Source organism: Lytechinus pictus, chromosome 5, assembly GCF_037042905.1.
Source record: "Lytechinus pictus isolate F3 Inbred chromosome 5, Lp3.0, whole genome shotgun sequence".
NCBI lineage: Eukaryota > Metazoa > Echinodermata > Echinoidea > Temnopleuroida > Toxopneustidae > Lytechinus > Lytechinus pictus.
This window is the reverse complement of record NC_087249.1, coordinates 7,998,551-8,015,603: the sequence shown is the minus strand read 5'-3', so window position 1 is coordinate 8,015,603 and position 17,053 is coordinate 7,998,551. Positions and strand designations below refer to the sequence as shown.

Here is a 17,053-nt window from a genome sequence, read left to right as displayed (position 1 = left end):
TTCATGAAATAACGCATCGGATCTGCAGTTAAAGTGCAGAAGATGAGAAAAATTAGCTCATACCCGCAGCTAATTAATACCTGTTCATCCATTGTGACGTCAGCGCGCAGAGTGTAAACTATGCGCAGATCATAATGCGCACAAATATAACTGTGGAACGTCCTTAAGGCATCCTCCTTAATCCTAGACATGTACACCATATAACATTTTCATTTAAATCCACGAAACCAATAGACATTATATTTACTTTGTGAGATAAAACCATGAACAAACTACAGAAAGGAATCCTAAATCCCACTCAGATGACATCATATCCGGAAATAACTTTAATCATATCAAAGTCACCTTGAGCCATATTACAATTTGACCACAATTGCGTGGCAAACATGTAGTACTGCACGGCTGCACACAGATTCAAAGCAAGATGTGGGCGTTATATTGTGTCCAAGCCTAGCACATGTACATGTACATTTGTAGGTCCATGGTACAAGCTATGTACATGAACTATACATGTTCATGTAGCTAGGTGTATATGAAGAACATACATGTTCATGTAGCTTGTACCATGGACCTACACACATGTACAGGCTACACATATGGTACACTCAAATCTTCTTCTAATTTTGAGGAGGAAAAGACTTCATCAAAATCATAAGCCAAAAATACATCTAATTCTTGGATAACAAAAAAAAAACACTGTTACATACATTGCACACTCTTCTGTGAGTTTGGAAAATGACAATGTGTAAATGTGTCTTGCTTTTATACTTTATAAAACCTTTTGCTCTTTTCAAACAAGCTTTACATGTACCCATTCCTATCCATATGATTTCTGTGGAATAACCATACATACTTGTCCATTCATATCCAAATACAAGAAAAGAAATGAGGGGAATATCTTGAGGAAGATCAGCCTCTTTAAACCTTCTTTCCTTGAGAGCTTGAGGGCCTAGGCCTATGATATACATGTAGACCTCATTTCCCTTTAATTTAAGAGATATCATGAATTTCATGGAAAACAGTTGTCTATGACCTGAATGTGAAATGTAAACAGACTATTGGTATTAGAGTACTTGTATTACCTGACCAAAACTGATAAAATGAGATCAAAAGCACAGAACAAACATGTGCATATTAAGTATTCTCATGATAGTGATACAATGGCAAGCCCATGGGGGGGGGGGGGGGGTTGATTGAACCCCCAAAATCTAAATTTTCCAAAGCAAGGAAAAATGGGGAAAGGAAACAGTTTTTGGGGATCAAACAGCAAAAATGTTTATCTAATGACATCAAATTTTTCAACCAAGGAAGAGAAGGAATCAAACACTTGATTAAAAACCCTGGCTACAGGGCTGACAGGCCGGGATTGATTCTCTTCTGACAGACATTTATAGGATGAGGCTGTTATTATGAAGACTGATGGATACTGTATCATTTCAGAAAGAAATGTACAAAATCATTAACCAAACTGCAAAGATGATCTACATTATGAAATAACTACATCTGGGGGGTGTTTCACAAAGACTTAAGTGTGTGACTTAAAGTTGCACTTCAATTCCAAGTTACGTACGATATAGAAGACATCACCACATTGGTCTGATCATGCATACGGAACGCGCACTACCGCGTATCCATCAATAAGATTGCGCGATTGTACATGTATCATGTGCATGCCAGCAATTAAAAAGTGCGACTTAGGTCATACTTAAATCTTTGTGAAACACCCACCTGATCCTTTTCATTTCAGTTTATTCACTATCATTTCCGGGGGGGGGGGGGGGGGGGGGGTACAAATTATGACAAGAAGACTACATTATGTACAACATTATACAATAATCAGAATCTAGCAAGACAATACAATCCTTGTACAGATGTACTTGTACATGATGTACATCACAAGGACAAACAGTAGGAGCATATTGCATGATGACAAATGACATGCAGCCAGGATGTCATCATGAACAAAGTGCAGCCAAGCGGATCTGTACGAGATGACCGAGGTGCTACCCCCATTCATCATCATCTCAGCTCTCGTATGAACTCGCGGAGAACATCGCTAGAACATTGGCTCAAGGTGAGCAGTCACGCCTCCATAATTAACTCCTCAAGATGATTTATAACGCATAACGCTGAACTCTGTTGCTCTCGATCATACTCAGACATGCATTATAATTGCCCACTGTCTATCCATGGAGACATGAGCTCCTGGTCGGTATAAGCCATAGAGCCCATTCTCAGTATTAATATACTTTCTTGAACTGGTTTCCCTAAAACTAGTTTACCAGTTCAGAAGATCGCTTTGCTACTGTTCTCATAAACCATCTCCTGGTTTTTAGAACTACACATACTTCAGGTACAGTGATCTTTAAAACACACTTACCTGGTATATAAAGGGGCAATTCCAAGCAAAAGTGGACATTTTCCCAAAATTTATATTGGCTCTATTTCAAATCTGGATCAAATTTTTCTATGAAAACTAAAAAAATCTGTGGCTAATTCGAAATCCCATCTCCTTATAGGAGAATCCATACAAAAATTCTATACATGGGACTACACATATTGTTTTTTACTTCATTTCAATTTAACAGAAAACTATTGCTTGTTTTGCAAAATTTTCTTTTGGATAATCCATTTGAAGGTCATCATTTGACATCGTCATCATATCAAAAGAAAATTTTAAAATTGAAGTTCATTTTACGTTGCCTGTGTGTGAATATTTCAGATGTCACTCCGTAACCGGGTATGGGTTTATATTTTAAGTTAATGAAAAAAATACACCCATTTTTTAATGTACAGTGTAATGCAGCATATTAAAGCTAGAACAACATAGAATCCAATCAATACCTCAACATTGTGATAGCCATTTACAGTTCACACACAGAGTTTGAGCAATATGTTTTCTCCTCAAATATGCATGTCAATTTTACGTCACTCCGTAACCATGTTTATGAATATTCATATCTCATTAATTCAGTGGATCAAAATAATAAATGTTATTATTTTGAAAAGTGGGTTTCAGCAACTACTGTCAGGTACCATTTCTTTGTGACTATTTAAATATGAGTGATATCTTTGAATGCTAAAAATTTGTTTCTGAATGTCACTCCGTTACCTTGGAACTGCCCAACGCTTAACTTGTCTTATGCTATTAACAGCACTTTGTATCCTCTGGAAAAAGCACTACATAAATCCAATTATTATTATCTTGTTGCTATGGGTATGCTCAGAGTGGGCTTTCATGCTTTGCGCAAAATATGAAACCGCAGCGTCAGCATTCTACACAAAGCCTGAGGAGTATTGCAGGAAACATGTGTGAAGATTGCTTCCCGAAGAACGATTGTATCCTCACCTACGCTTAAACTAGTTTCATGAGCAAAAGCGGTATTGAAAACAACATCGTGAGTAGGTTTTCCAAACTGGTTTGGAAGATTGATCCCAAGGCCGCTATGCGCATTCCCAAACATGTTGCCTACATGAAATCACTTTCGATATAATAATCTACTGTCTGTTTCTCGCTGTAGGCCTACAGTGTAATTGCTGAGAAATGAGCAATAAAAAAAAAAAAAACACACAATGCAGTCATAAAAGTGACAAGTCTTTTTTCCAAGCAATATTAGTACACTGTCCCACATATGCTTTTCTGTGTTAGAGACAATCTTCAGAGTTGTTGACTTTCTGCTAAGATTTCATGACTTCTCAAAGTTTTAATAGTTTGTGTGAATGTACTAGATCTCGTTCTTTTGTAATATGGTGACAATTAAACTTGATTTTAAAAACTGTCTCATAAAATAATTCATGTTGGTTGCAATTTCATTCATTTTCCTTTAAAGGGGAAGTTCACCCTGAAGAAAAAGTTGTTGTAAAAATTAATTAAAAAAAACATTTGTGAAGGTTTGACAAGAGCCATCAAAGATTAATGAAGTTTAAGAAGTTTAATTTTTTTATTTATATGAGCAGCTGCCTCAAACATGTACATGTGTGTTATGTAATATAAAATGCATACAGTGTAAATTTCAAAGTTTTAATAGTTCATTAATAAAATATACTTTCTTTCAGGAGCTGCTGAGTAGTAATTTGTCCATTGATATACTGTATTTTCAATATTTTTTTGTAGAAAATGACATCCACTTAATTTTTTTAATACATGATATATTCAGAAGCTTCTCGCATATGACGTCACATATCAAAACAATAAAATTCGAAGTACTTTTTTAATCTTTGATGGATTTTCCTCAAACCTTCACCAATATTTTTCAAATATTTTTTTTTTAATTTTCACATTGAACATTTTGTCAGTTTGAACTTTTAAGGGTGACCAGACGTCCCAGACTGCAAGGGAAAGTCCTGTATTTCAGCAGTTTGTCCCGAGCCCAGTACGACCCTGTCCTAGACGTCGTTTTATCCCCATTTCATGATTTTGAACATATTTATGTGAGAATATCAAAACATTACACTTTTGTTTTCTCATAATATGCACAGCAGGAAAAATGATAAAGGATGAAATAGGATAGGATTGTCTGAATATATTACCGCTATGTCAAAATCTTTTACAAATTTCAAAATGTTTGGGTCTTACGCCACTGATCTGAAATCAAAGTGTCCGGCATTTTGACTGTACATATCTGGTATTAATTTTTGTAACTGAAGAATATCTTAATATGCCTTCTGAGGATAGAATTTGTTAATCTCTAATAATAAATCACCTGAATTTTATCCCTCTGTTATTACATTCTTGCCTTTACAATACTATAGGGGATGAGGAACATTAGAAGAGACAAAGTGACTGCTTTTACTACATGTTTATATTATCTGTTGATAAGCTGTACTTTTTCTAATGTAAACTAATAATGTGTATGCTGTTTTTCTTTAATTTTTTCGTATTTCTTTTTAATTTTAAATGACTTGTATTATATGGGATTTGTTACACAAAACCATGAAAACCCAATAAAAACTTTCCCTTTAAAGGTCAAGTCCACCTCAGAAAAATGTTGATTTTAATAAATAGAGAAAAATCAAACTAGCATAATGCTGAAAAATTCATCAAAATCGGATGTAAAATAAGGAAGTTATGACATTTTAAAGTTTCGCTTATTTTTCACAAAACAGTTACCGTATATGCACAACTCAATGACATGCAAATGAGAGAGTCGAAGATGTCCCTCACTTTGTTTTTTATTGTTTGAAATAAAGAATATTTCAATTTTTACAGATTTGACAATAGGGACCAACTTGACTGAACCATAAAATGTTAAGGCGATAGTAATTCCACATATTCAGGGAGGAATGAAACTTTGTTTCAAGGACAATGAGAAAATGGGAATAAATCATATTTCATATTAATGAAATACAAAAGAAATAGTGAGTGAGTGATGTCATCAGTCCCCTCATTTGCAACCGACCAGGATGTGCATAGAACTGTTTGGGAAATTAAGCGAAACTTTAAAATGTCATATCTTTCTTATTTTACATCCGATTTTGATGAAATTTTCAGTGTTATGCTCGTTGGATTTTTCTCTTTTTATTCAAATCAACTTTTTGTTGGGGTGTCCTTTAAGAAGAATAAATACCTGCAGTATGCTGGATACAAGAAACCCAAGAAGCTGGTAAGAAATGATGCTGCATAACCAACCACAAGCCAGATGCCTACCAGAGCAACAACACCTGATAATTGGATGAAAAATAATATAAACAAAATACATTTTAACACATTGTTGCTCATTCGACACCAATTTTACTAGTCTTGCAAAGTACCTGGACAATTTTGTACATGTACATGTATAAAGACTGGAGCTACACATACATTCTCCATCTATAGTGTAGGCATATTCATTTATTTGATGTGGTATTCAAATTGGAAATGAGCAAAATTGCCCGCTACAACACATTCGTATGGTGGCTCTGAAGGACGGTCGATCACACACAACTTCATAGCCATGAAAATCGCTAACTCTACGACTATTGTCGTGATCGACCGTACTTCAGAGCCATCATACATTTACCATGTGAACAACAAGTGTGAGTGGTACAAATGAATATTCAGCACATATGAGGCTTAACCCAAAACTTGCACGTTGTCACTTCCATTCATACACGCAATTTGGGATTGTTACCGCAACAAGTAAACAAACCTGTACGTATTGTGTCACATCTGGAGTACAATAAAGTAACATGACAGTAAACCTGAATCTAATTTTTGTGTTACCTACGTTATACAATGAAAGCAAAGTCCTAATTTGAAATCAAACCTGCTCAAAACATAAGATCATCAGATGATACCTTGCACAGCAATCCTGATGTGGACAGGTTGTTTGTTCAGTTCTTCCTTCAGCTTCTGTACGTGTTCCATGTTTCAATGATATCCAACAAAAGACACAAAAGACAACCTAGAAAAGAAACCTTGTTCCAACGACAGCTCTCTGCCAGAATCAGTATTACACTGGTAAATCCCTTGTTTTAATCCGATTTATAAAGCATCAACTGATTCCAAATATTACACTGAATATTGGCAAAACCAGTAGCCAGATTTATATATCCATGGATATCCTGGCAGCGTCGACTGTTGCACAAGAGCGATTGCTACCGACCACGTATACAGGATATGCCAAACTCACGAGTCACTCCCCAAAATGGTTTCCCTTGGTCTTACTAATTCCTGTAGGACAGAGCCCTAGTCACCTCAAGTCAGCACATGCTAACCAAATCAGATAACAAGAGGAAAAACAACCTTAAAACCTAAAAGGTGATTAGCTTTGGCTCATTGTGCGTCAAAGCTACCAATCTTTTTATTTTTCTTGAATCAATCCAAAACCTTTGTTTGCTTTGAATATCTGAAGCCTAAACACCCTTCTAAAAGCAAGTAATGCAATCTTCTACATCTACATCAGATGGAACATTCAGATGCAAATTCCAGTTACATGTATCTCCTCAATTCCTAATGACCAGTTAATACAAATGAAGTCTCAATACGCAGCAAGTTCCAACAGCCTAGTTATGAATGCATTTAAAATGCTGGGTTTTTCTTCACTACAGCCATGTGTAAAGGACTGAATGGATAGAATCTGAAGAGGCGTGACCAATTTACATTAAACAATGAGTTTGAAGTACGGCCATCTGTTGAATATCAAATTCCTTTAATTGATTGATTTGGTACCCTGTATCCTGCAGCATATAACCTTCACATACTGTATAGGGATACTATTATAAAGAAGCCCCCTTTACACAATGCTTACCTGTTGATCGTAAGGCAGAATCTTATAGTTCACTGCATTGATCATTATGTGCAATTGGTCGTAAAAATCAACTGATAATAAAATCATTGAACTTTGTGTTACGAGTCCCTGATATGGCAGTGTAGTGCCTTTTAAATATGCAAATAATTCCAGTCTAGCTTAATATAATAATAGTTTAATATTATGCAGATATCCAATACTATCCATCGTTTGGTTTCATTTTTTTAAGTTGACTCGAGCATAATTTGCTGATGTTTAATTAGTGTTCGATTGCAATATATTTTAGGCAGACATCTGCAATAGAGGCTGTTCACAATTTATTAATTCTGTGCACATTGTACTCTTTTTGTAATTACATACAACCTGTGCGCATATGTAGTTAATTAACATATAGGTACAAAGGCAAAGAGGATCGCCTAGTGATGTTTGCTAATTAAGAGCGAACAAATAGAATGGTATGGCAGAGTCTAGACTGGAGGTGACTATACGTTGTTGATTGTACGTTTCTACGCAAATGAGTTTGCTGAAAATTGGACAACGATCAGACGTTTACTGATCATTTGGACTGCAAAAATACAGGGGTGTCGGTTTAATCTGTCCAAAATATTGAAATAAAAACTGTATATTACATGAAGGCTGCGATCCTTGTATATAATATGTACAGCACGTGTGAAATTATATATTTTCCCTCTTATTACCATATCTGAAAGCATTACTGTACCTGTAATTATCATGTAAAAACTATGTTATGAAATCACCCATTATGACAATTTTCTTTATTTATACCTCTATTAATGATATATCAATTTTTCCCTCTTATTGTACATATACATGCAGATCTCTGTATTATGGGATGATGATGATTTTACCAGGGGTGTGAGTGGTCACATATAAAAAGATCTGAAAAAAGCTGAAGTGTTGAAAAAGTCTGAAATAGAAAGAGCTCCCATAGTTTTTGTACAGAAGAAAGCCCAAAATAAGCTGAAATTAAACTGAAAATCAAAACAAAAAAATCTGAAATCAGCTAAAAATCTGAACTCTCACACCCCTGACTACCGTATCACTTTTACTGAATGTGTTGGCAGTATAAAAGAAAGGGGGAAAGGACAACAGTACATACAGACATGTACACTGTATGAGATGAAAAATAAGGTCTGGAGAAAGCAGACTACACTATGTATGCAGTACTTATCAGTAGGATAATCTGTCCATTTAAGTGATTACGAATTATAGTTCCATTCTTTTGGAGCAGAATTGATGCTCCTTTATGTATAAAGGTATGAACCAAGTTAATTATTGACCACTTAACCTTGGTCAGTAGACAAACTAATACATGTAGGTACATGTACATCTACATGTAATTTCAGTTTAAAGGTCATCAGTTTTTATAGAAACATGGATATTTCATCATCATTGTCTCCCAGTTTCTTTAAAGCTATTTTTAAAGGACAAGTCCACCCCAACAAAAAGTTGATTTGAATAAAAAGAGAAAAATCCAACAAGCATCACACTGAAAATTTCATCAAAATCGGATGTAAAATTTATGACATTTTAAAGTTTTGCTTAATTTCACAATGTATCCTATTTTTCTCCTCATTGTCAAGTGAAACAACGATAAAATCCTCCCTGAATATGTGGAATGAGCATTGTTAAATACTATATGATTCAGTCAAGTTGGTCCTTATTCTCAAATCTATAAAAAATGAAATATTGTATAATTCAAACAATAAAAACAAAAGAAATAGTGAGTGAGGGACATCATCGACTGTCTCATTTCAGTTGTGCATATCACTGTTTTGTGAAAAATAAGCAAAACTTTAAAATGTCATAACTTTCTTATTTTACATCCGTTTTTGATGAAATTTTCAGCGTATTGCTAGTTTGATTTTTTCTATTTATTCAAATCAATATTTTTGTGGGGTGGACTTCACATCTATATTCTGAAACTCAAAAGGCCGACACTAAAACCTACCCTTTGAACTTTTGAAGTGATTGAGTAATTACCTTATTTTGCAATTCAATACATTTACTTTGTAACCGTTTTCAGTCAGCATTTTTATACACAATCTAACAATGAGGATATTATAGGCTTCTCTAAGGACCCAAATGAATCATTTTTTTATACAGATAATAATTCAGGTCAATATGGTATGCGCATCAGGCATGGAGAGGGGGGGGGTCAGGACTTCCCTCTAAACCCCATTTTGTGGGGGGGTAGGGGGTCATATAATGGGAAAATTATGCTCTCATGTTCTCTGTGAGTGTTGGTAGATTGTGAGAGTCTGTGCACGCAGACTACTACTAGAAAATAATTGAGGAATCCACAATGACATCACCTTTAGGTTTTAAACAAATATTCTGGTTCAGATCCCAAATTTCAATAGTGGCATACATGCGGGGGTGGGGCAAAGAACACAATGTGTATTAAAGTCACATACTTCTTTGTATGGGAGAGACAGTGCATTGCTTGACTGAACCTGGGATATGGAGTGAATCATGGGTTATAATCAATGCAGTATTGCACAGATCCCTCAATTAACTGCAGACTGCTGTCACCCATACATATACATGTACATACAGATTTTAGGCTAGTTTAATGAACAAGTAGGCCTACACGTACATGTACATGTAAAAGCCTCTCCACTGTACACATGGAGCTCCGTGCACACATGGAGCTCCATATCACATGCATCTCCATATCACATGCATGCATTGTATGTGTGAATAAATGTTTACTTACTGGTAAACAAATGAAAACTCATTATCCAATATCAAAGGAAATAGCTTCAATTAAAAAGAACTGGATGATTATACCTGTAGGCATATTCAATTCTTGCTACCCCAAATAGGAACAAAAATCTCATAATGCGCGAGACGAGATAATTTTCACTCCGTCGGGTCGTCATCACCACTTCCGGTTTAGAGTCATGCTCGCGCGAGGTTCGCGATACTGAGTTTTCCACCACGCTGAAATCGATGCCAATCAGCGTAATATGTACAGAGTATAATACTTTTTATTACATTTGGTCAGTTTTGATTCCATTTGAATTATGAATAAAATAAAAAATATATATTTCTCGTGAAAATAATTTTTATTCATGTTTTTATTTGGTTATAAAAAATCAAACAAATAATGAATATCTAAAAATTTTGCATTTAGCGACCGGCCTGACATCACGATTGTATTCAACTAGACGCTAAATATATACAGCATTAATTTCGTTCAATTTTTGGTCGACCACAAAATGGATAAAAATCAGTTTCGGAACTTAAAAAAATCTTAACTGACAGATGAATACCGTGCAATGGAAAGCGTCGGGCAGAATTAGTGACTTTAGCAGAAAAGGCTGTAAAACTGTTAAACTGTATCGTGAAAGAGAGGGTTGTGATCACGAACTTTCAGAGCGAAAGCGACGTTGTGTTGTTGTGCATGACGGCACTGTTGATCTGAATGGCAAAACAGTGCATTGGACTTCCGAACAGGAAGTTGTAATACCGAAAAAGCTATCCCATAATGCAATGCACGTTACAGGGATTTTCCCGGATCTCGGCGAAATCGCTATTTGGGGTAGCGAGAATTGGCTCCGGCTTAGTTTCAATCTCTCTGCATTTTTTAACCAAAAACTTCACGATAAACATGTTCTTCCACTTATTTGCAAGATGCTTTCATTTTTTACCCGAGATAGGAGACCATTGAGAATTGCACAGTAAGAGAGGTTGTAGGTTTGACATTGAAACTAAATATCGAATTATGAGGGCAACATGTACAGGCACAACACAGTAATTTTTAATACTGTAAACACCTGCATAAATTCTGTGCTACTAGTACTGCATAAATGTAGGAGACAGAAAATGCCCTTTTCTCAAAGTCACTATTAGTGGTTCATGAATAAGCAGCATGCTCTGTACACAGAATGAATGCCTTGTCATAGATCTGTCAATTATTTGAGACCACAGAACTTTGCAATCCTTGTGTGTAGGCGTGAGTGAGGAAGAGTACCTCATGAACTCTGTGAGTGCAGCACATGTATGTACATGTAGATCATATCAGGGAAATGATGATTCACTATTAAAAAACAGCTAGAATCAACTTTCATAAGCTGTAGACCAACCAAATTCTTATAAAATCAATTTCATCTCCCTTCCCTCCGAGCTATGTGAGAGCAAGCACACAGGTGCTCACAGAATACACTGTATATAAATTTTGGAAAGCCTTTACTTGATTATTTGTCAATTTTTATTTCAAAATACACGTAGCTGTGCATTGAGGTAAAAATGGAGAAAATTATCACACCATAGGCCTATAGATGTAAAAATTTAGCTTTTTTTAAATGTTATTTTAAATTGTTTCTTGTACATAATCAATACTGCTCAATGCTATTTTTATATAAATGTTGGCATAATTTAAAGACTGCAGCTCAATGATGATAGGAACCTTTAAATTTTGCAAATGTCTTGGTGAGATCCGGGACTGTTAGAAAAGCAATTGAGTAAAACAGCAATAAAAAAGGGGGAGAGTTTGAAAAAAAATATAGGGGATGAGGGGGGGAAAGGTGGAAGGGAAGATCTATGGAAAGAAAGAAAGGAAATAGAGAACTAGAAAAAAAAATACATGTACAAGGGAAGGAAATTGGCCAAATCAAATGATTTCCCAGCATTATGGCGGAAGTCATATGACCCATTAGGGCATACCAGATCTTGTGCTCAACACGTGGTTTATTTGTGAACAATTTTGAGGCTTACAAGTTGCAAAGTTACGATGTATAGGAGTACAGTGCAGTATGGAAAGGTACCAATTTGAGCATAATAACTTCCATTCATATTCCAGTTTTTTATCTACCCTACATAACATGTTCAAGGCTTGACATTAGCAGTGGCCCAGGGAACCAAAAATTAGAGTCGGGCCACCAAATTTCTGTAAAAGCCCAAACTTGGTGGCCCAGTTGGCTACCAAAGTTTGGATAAATTGTATTGTTTTCTATTATTTTAGGGCCACCAAATTTGTTTGCAGGCCACCAAAATTGTGATATTAATGATATTGGTGGACTAATCGGGCCACCAAGAAAAAGTTAGTTTAGAGCCTAGCTATATTAATGCCAATGGGGACAGGGTTTGACACAACTGCAGTTGGGACTACTTAAAAAAATGTAGCTTCCAGTCTAAATTTTCTACATTGTATTACAGTTTACACTGGACCATATATGGGAATTCACAGGGGTTCTTTTTTTTAATTCCAGGGCTCTTGAGGGCTTATTGGTGGGCTAAATCGCTCTGAGCCCACACGTAATTTTTTCTTTGGTATTTATTGGTGGATCAAACTTAATTTTCCAAGAGCCGTGGTGTAGTGGTTCTGACTCTCGCCTTGAAAACAGAGGGTCGTGTTTTCGAATCCCACCACGGTCTAGCATCCTTTGGCAAGGCGTTAATCCACACTTTGCCACTCTCGACCCAGGTGGTAAATGGGTACCCAGTAGGATGTGAAAGCCTATGAAGTATGCCTAGCAGTTGAGTCTTGGAACTCTTGTTGGAATGCTCCCCAGGGAATGGAGAAGGTACATACATTGTATGCGGGCATGCAAGGATCCGATGGCCGGGGTAATAATATGCTGTAATGCGCTTTGGGCCATTATGGAAAAGCACTACCGTATATAATAGCTAGTATCATTTTTTTTTTCTTTCAATGTGGGCGTGGGGGTACTTGCATGATTTTTTACGAGAATTTCCTTTTAACTAGGAGCAGAAAATTTTGAAGAAATTATAAGTTTATGACACATTTTTTAATAGATTATATGTTTTCATGCCCCCTTTTATATCAGGCTAAATCCCAGAAGCAAGTCTAAAACTGTTCATACAGAAGTGAATATTTAGAATTAGAGCCTACTTTAAGTTTTGGTAAATCCATCCCTCCCCAAGTCAATGCTCTAGACTAGAGGATGTACACAAACAGTTTGTGATATAACATGAAAATATTGGCTGCCCGATCAAAATGAAATATCTTTAAAAATCTTTTCCTTTTAAAGTTTTATAAAGGGACAGGGTTTTATTTGTAACCGCTTCTTGCACGCCTATGCCTGGAACTTGAAAGATGCATGTAGCCTACGAAATACCTTATCTTTTAAACTCGAATCACTGACTTTGTAGGATACCATACATGTACGATGGGCTGGGGTGTCAAGACACTTTAAAATTTTGAAGCCTTCTTTTTGGCTTTGGATTACAAAAAAAATATGTATTCAATAGTTGTATGTAATCTTCTTCAGTTTGGCTCTCTTACCTCTGTATAATATTGCTTTAAATACTAAAACTTGATTGAAATTTTCCTGCTAACATTTCCAAATGGCTGTTTAGAATCGATTGTCCAGACACACAACCTGTCGGGACACACAAGTCTCATGCTCGATCAAGGGGCCCTTTCTAAGAGACATATAAAAACAGAAACTCTGACCTGTGGTTACAATATTCACATTTCGACTTCCACAAAGAATCACCGAAAAATTCAGAGATTTGACGTTTAGTGTTGAAAGTGATAAAGAATTGGGTAACATGCCCAGTATTCGGTCACTCACTGCGCTGTTTTCTGTCAATTTTTGTTCCAATACCTGGCCGTTGCAAACTCAGGAATAATTTACAAGCCACCAAACTAAAAGGGATCTAAAACACATCCCCAACAATATAAATGTTCAGCCCATTTCAATTTCATATATTAGAATCAAGAGCATAGGCCCCATTTGCCATTGCCATTGGTTTCGACATATGAAAAGATTGAGAAAAAAAATTGGTGCCCCTTTCATACACAATTAATCCAATTTTTCTAGTACCGTACTGGTCATTAAAGGAGAATGAAACTCTTGGAGCAAGTTAGCTTTTGTGAAAGCAGAAAAATCAAAGAATAAGATCAACAAAACTTTGAGTAAAATAGGACTAGCAATAAAAGAGTTATGAGCATTTGAATGTCGAGATCACTAATGCTATGGAGATCCTCCCATTGGCAATGCGACCAAGATCTGTGATGTCACACACGTACAACTCTCCCATTTGGACACTGAAAATATACCCCAAAACATCTCTTTTTGCTCATTCTAATCATATGACAAACGATTCATCAATGATATAATGTTGTACGAACCTCTGTACTTGTCATCTCATACAGAGAACACCTCACCTTGTGATAGACTCTATAAAAGTGAGAATATAAGTGAAATAAGTACTAAAGTAATGAGGGAGTTGTACGTGTGTGATATCACGGATCTTGGTCGCATTGCCGATGGGAGGATCTACATGGCACTAGTGATCTCAATATTCAAATGCTCATAACTTTCTTATTATTCATTTAATCTTCCTCAAACTTTCAACAATATGTTTCTTTGATTTTTCTCTTTGATATGGATTCAGCTGGTTTCAAGGGTTTCATTCTCCTTTAAATGCCTGAAAGGGAAGAGTTCCTTTTGTGACAGCCACCTGAAATTGAAATTGAAAATAAAAATATTTTATGCTTTTCACAACTTTTGACTCTCATTCGTGTCTTATAAAAAATATAAACCAGTCGAATCAGCACTGCAGCACAGGTCACTCACTTACCCAGGGAGCTCCGGCCCGCGCAGCGGGCCGGAGCCCAGGAGCTTACCGTGTATTTTACCATACTCACGGGACTAGGGTGATTTATGGTCTAAATATTTCTCCAAATTAATTGTGAAAACAGAAATTATGCACTTACCACGATTATATGGATGAAGGTCTAACGAGTGGCAGTTTCCTGACATCTGGGCACAGACTGGAACCTCAAAAAACGGAAAGTTCTCTCCTTCTACCCCCGTCTCGATCGGCCATTTTTGTTATGAATTGTAACAAAATGGCCGATCGAGACTGGGGTAAAAGGAGAGAACTTTTCGTTTTTTTTTTAGGTTCCAGTTTGTGCCCAGATGTCAGGAAACTGCCACTCGTTAGACCTTCATCCATATAATCGTGGTAAGTGCATAATTTCTGTTTTCACAATTCATTTGGAGAAATATTTAGACCATAAATCACCCTAGTCCTGTGAGTATGGTAAAATACACGGTAAGCTCCCTGGGTTAGTCACTCACCTGTCATCAGGCGCGCAGCTCAGACGGATAATTTTTGAGGAACTTTTCTTCATTCTAATTTCAGACTGATACGACTCAAAGGGCAATGTGTTGTATTAAAGTTTTAGGCACACAACGATCTACAAAAGTACAAGATACTCCTTGAAATTTACATGTCCCCATTATGGCCAATGGACGTGATTTGCATGCTGCCTTCTTCTGATCAAGTAAACGGATTTTCATTCATTCATTATTCGCACACATGATTAATCCCGTGTACAAAATTTACCTGCAACGTAATACGTCCTCTTCACTCCGGTCTTTTCTTCCAGCATAGCCAAGGCATCTGTGACGGCATTCTTCTCGTACAGAGCCTTCTCGATTTTTTCCCTCCAGTTCTCCATCTTTTGCTTAGCTGATTCTGAAGACATAATAAGACGGCGATTAAATTGTGGAGTGATATTCGTAAAAAAATTACTCGCAGTCGCAGGACTTTTCTCAAGGGCGAAAGGGCGTCTTGGCTGAGAATAAGTTTACGAGAGATGGCGCAGTTTAAAATTTCGCAATCGTTACCCTTGATATTACCTCGCTGTTTACCATATACATCTCTATGCTGATATACACAGCTCAGTACAGTACAAAGAAACTGTCCACACATCACAATCCAACCACGTAAAACGCGCGCGCCAACTCATGCCTTTGTCAGGTGATCTGAAAATGGGCGTGGCACTAAATCGAGAGGCTACCAACGGTCAAGCCAATACATGAAAAGTTTAGTTGCAAAAGGGGTGATACCACTAGCGTACCTACGGGGGGGGGGGGGGGGGCAGGGGGGGGGCACTCTGCCCCTGCTGACGAGCCACAACCCATACAAAATACATATCACTGCCCCCCTGACGAACTTGAAAGACCTTTTATGCCCCCCCCCCCCTGACGAGCTTGAAGACCTTTATTGCCCCCCCCCCCCCGACGAGCTTGAAGACCTTTTTTTTTTTTTTTTTTTTTTTTTGCTTGTCAATTTTATTTTCTGGTACAATAACCTTTATTTTTTATTGAAGACCTTTTTTTTTTTTTTTTTTTTTTTTTTGCTTGTCAATTTTTTTGGCGGCCGATTTTGCCCCCTCCCCCTGTGGAAAATCCTAGGTACGCCACTGGGTGATACAGTGATTTTTATTTCTTATACGGCCCCTTCAGGGGCATGGAAGAAATACAATAGTGTAACAACAAATATAGATATACATAAATAGTTAAAAGATAACAAAAGCTTAAAATATCAGACTCTTACAACAAACAGGTAAAAGGCAAGAATCGAAAATAAATTATATGGACTAATAACATGGCATAAAATAGTCTGAACTACGTACATGTACATTAATTTTAAAAAGACCAAATCAACAACTGGAAGTGCATGAAAAAAGGAAAGACAACAAAATTATTTGAACTTCGACATGATGACTTTACAAAATTTGGATAGATTCTTTAAGTGTTTAATAGATTTAACATTGAATAGCTGATTAAACTTAATGGCCCGAATTCACAAGAAACCTAGCTCCTCGGGGTTTAAACCTCCTTTGTGAATTCGGGCCATTGACATTAGGGGTTAGGTCCACTTTGGACCATTCTGAGAAAAACCATGTTTTTTATTTTCACTTATTGCAAAATTCTTATGAGAAACTAAATTGTCATGATGTACTACCCTATCATGTAAACATAAAAGAAATCTACCTGTCTTCATTTTTTTCTATATAGGCCCTATTTAAAACA

The 17,053-nt window shown here is 36.5% G+C and overlaps 1 protein-coding gene across 4 annotated transcripts in view; it reads right to left on the bottom strand.

Annotated features, from left to right (window-relative positions):
- LOC129262483 (receptor expression-enhancing protein 5-like) overlaps positions 1 to 16,097 on the bottom strand; it is a 31,216-nt gene extending 15,119 nt beyond the window's left edge. For 2 of the 4 annotated variants that reach the window (XR_010293611.1, XM_064099750.1), the window contains exons 1-2: positions 6,277 to 7,527; positions 5,568 to 5,661 (exon numbers count right to left, since the gene is read on the bottom strand). Coding sequence is in view for 2 of the 4 variants with exons in the window: in XM_064099750.1 (XP_063955820.1) it covers positions 5,568 to 5,661; positions 6,277 to 6,346 (164 nt within the window). In the remaining 2 variants the exon portion in view is untranslated. Of the gene's footprint in view, positions 1 to 5,567; positions 5,662 to 6,276; positions 7,528 to 15,578 lie in introns of those variants that run through there. The other 2 variants (XR_010293610.1, XM_064099749.1) reach the window with 2 other exon arrangements.
- Between the last annotated feature and the right edge of the window lie 956 nt (positions 16,098 to 17,053).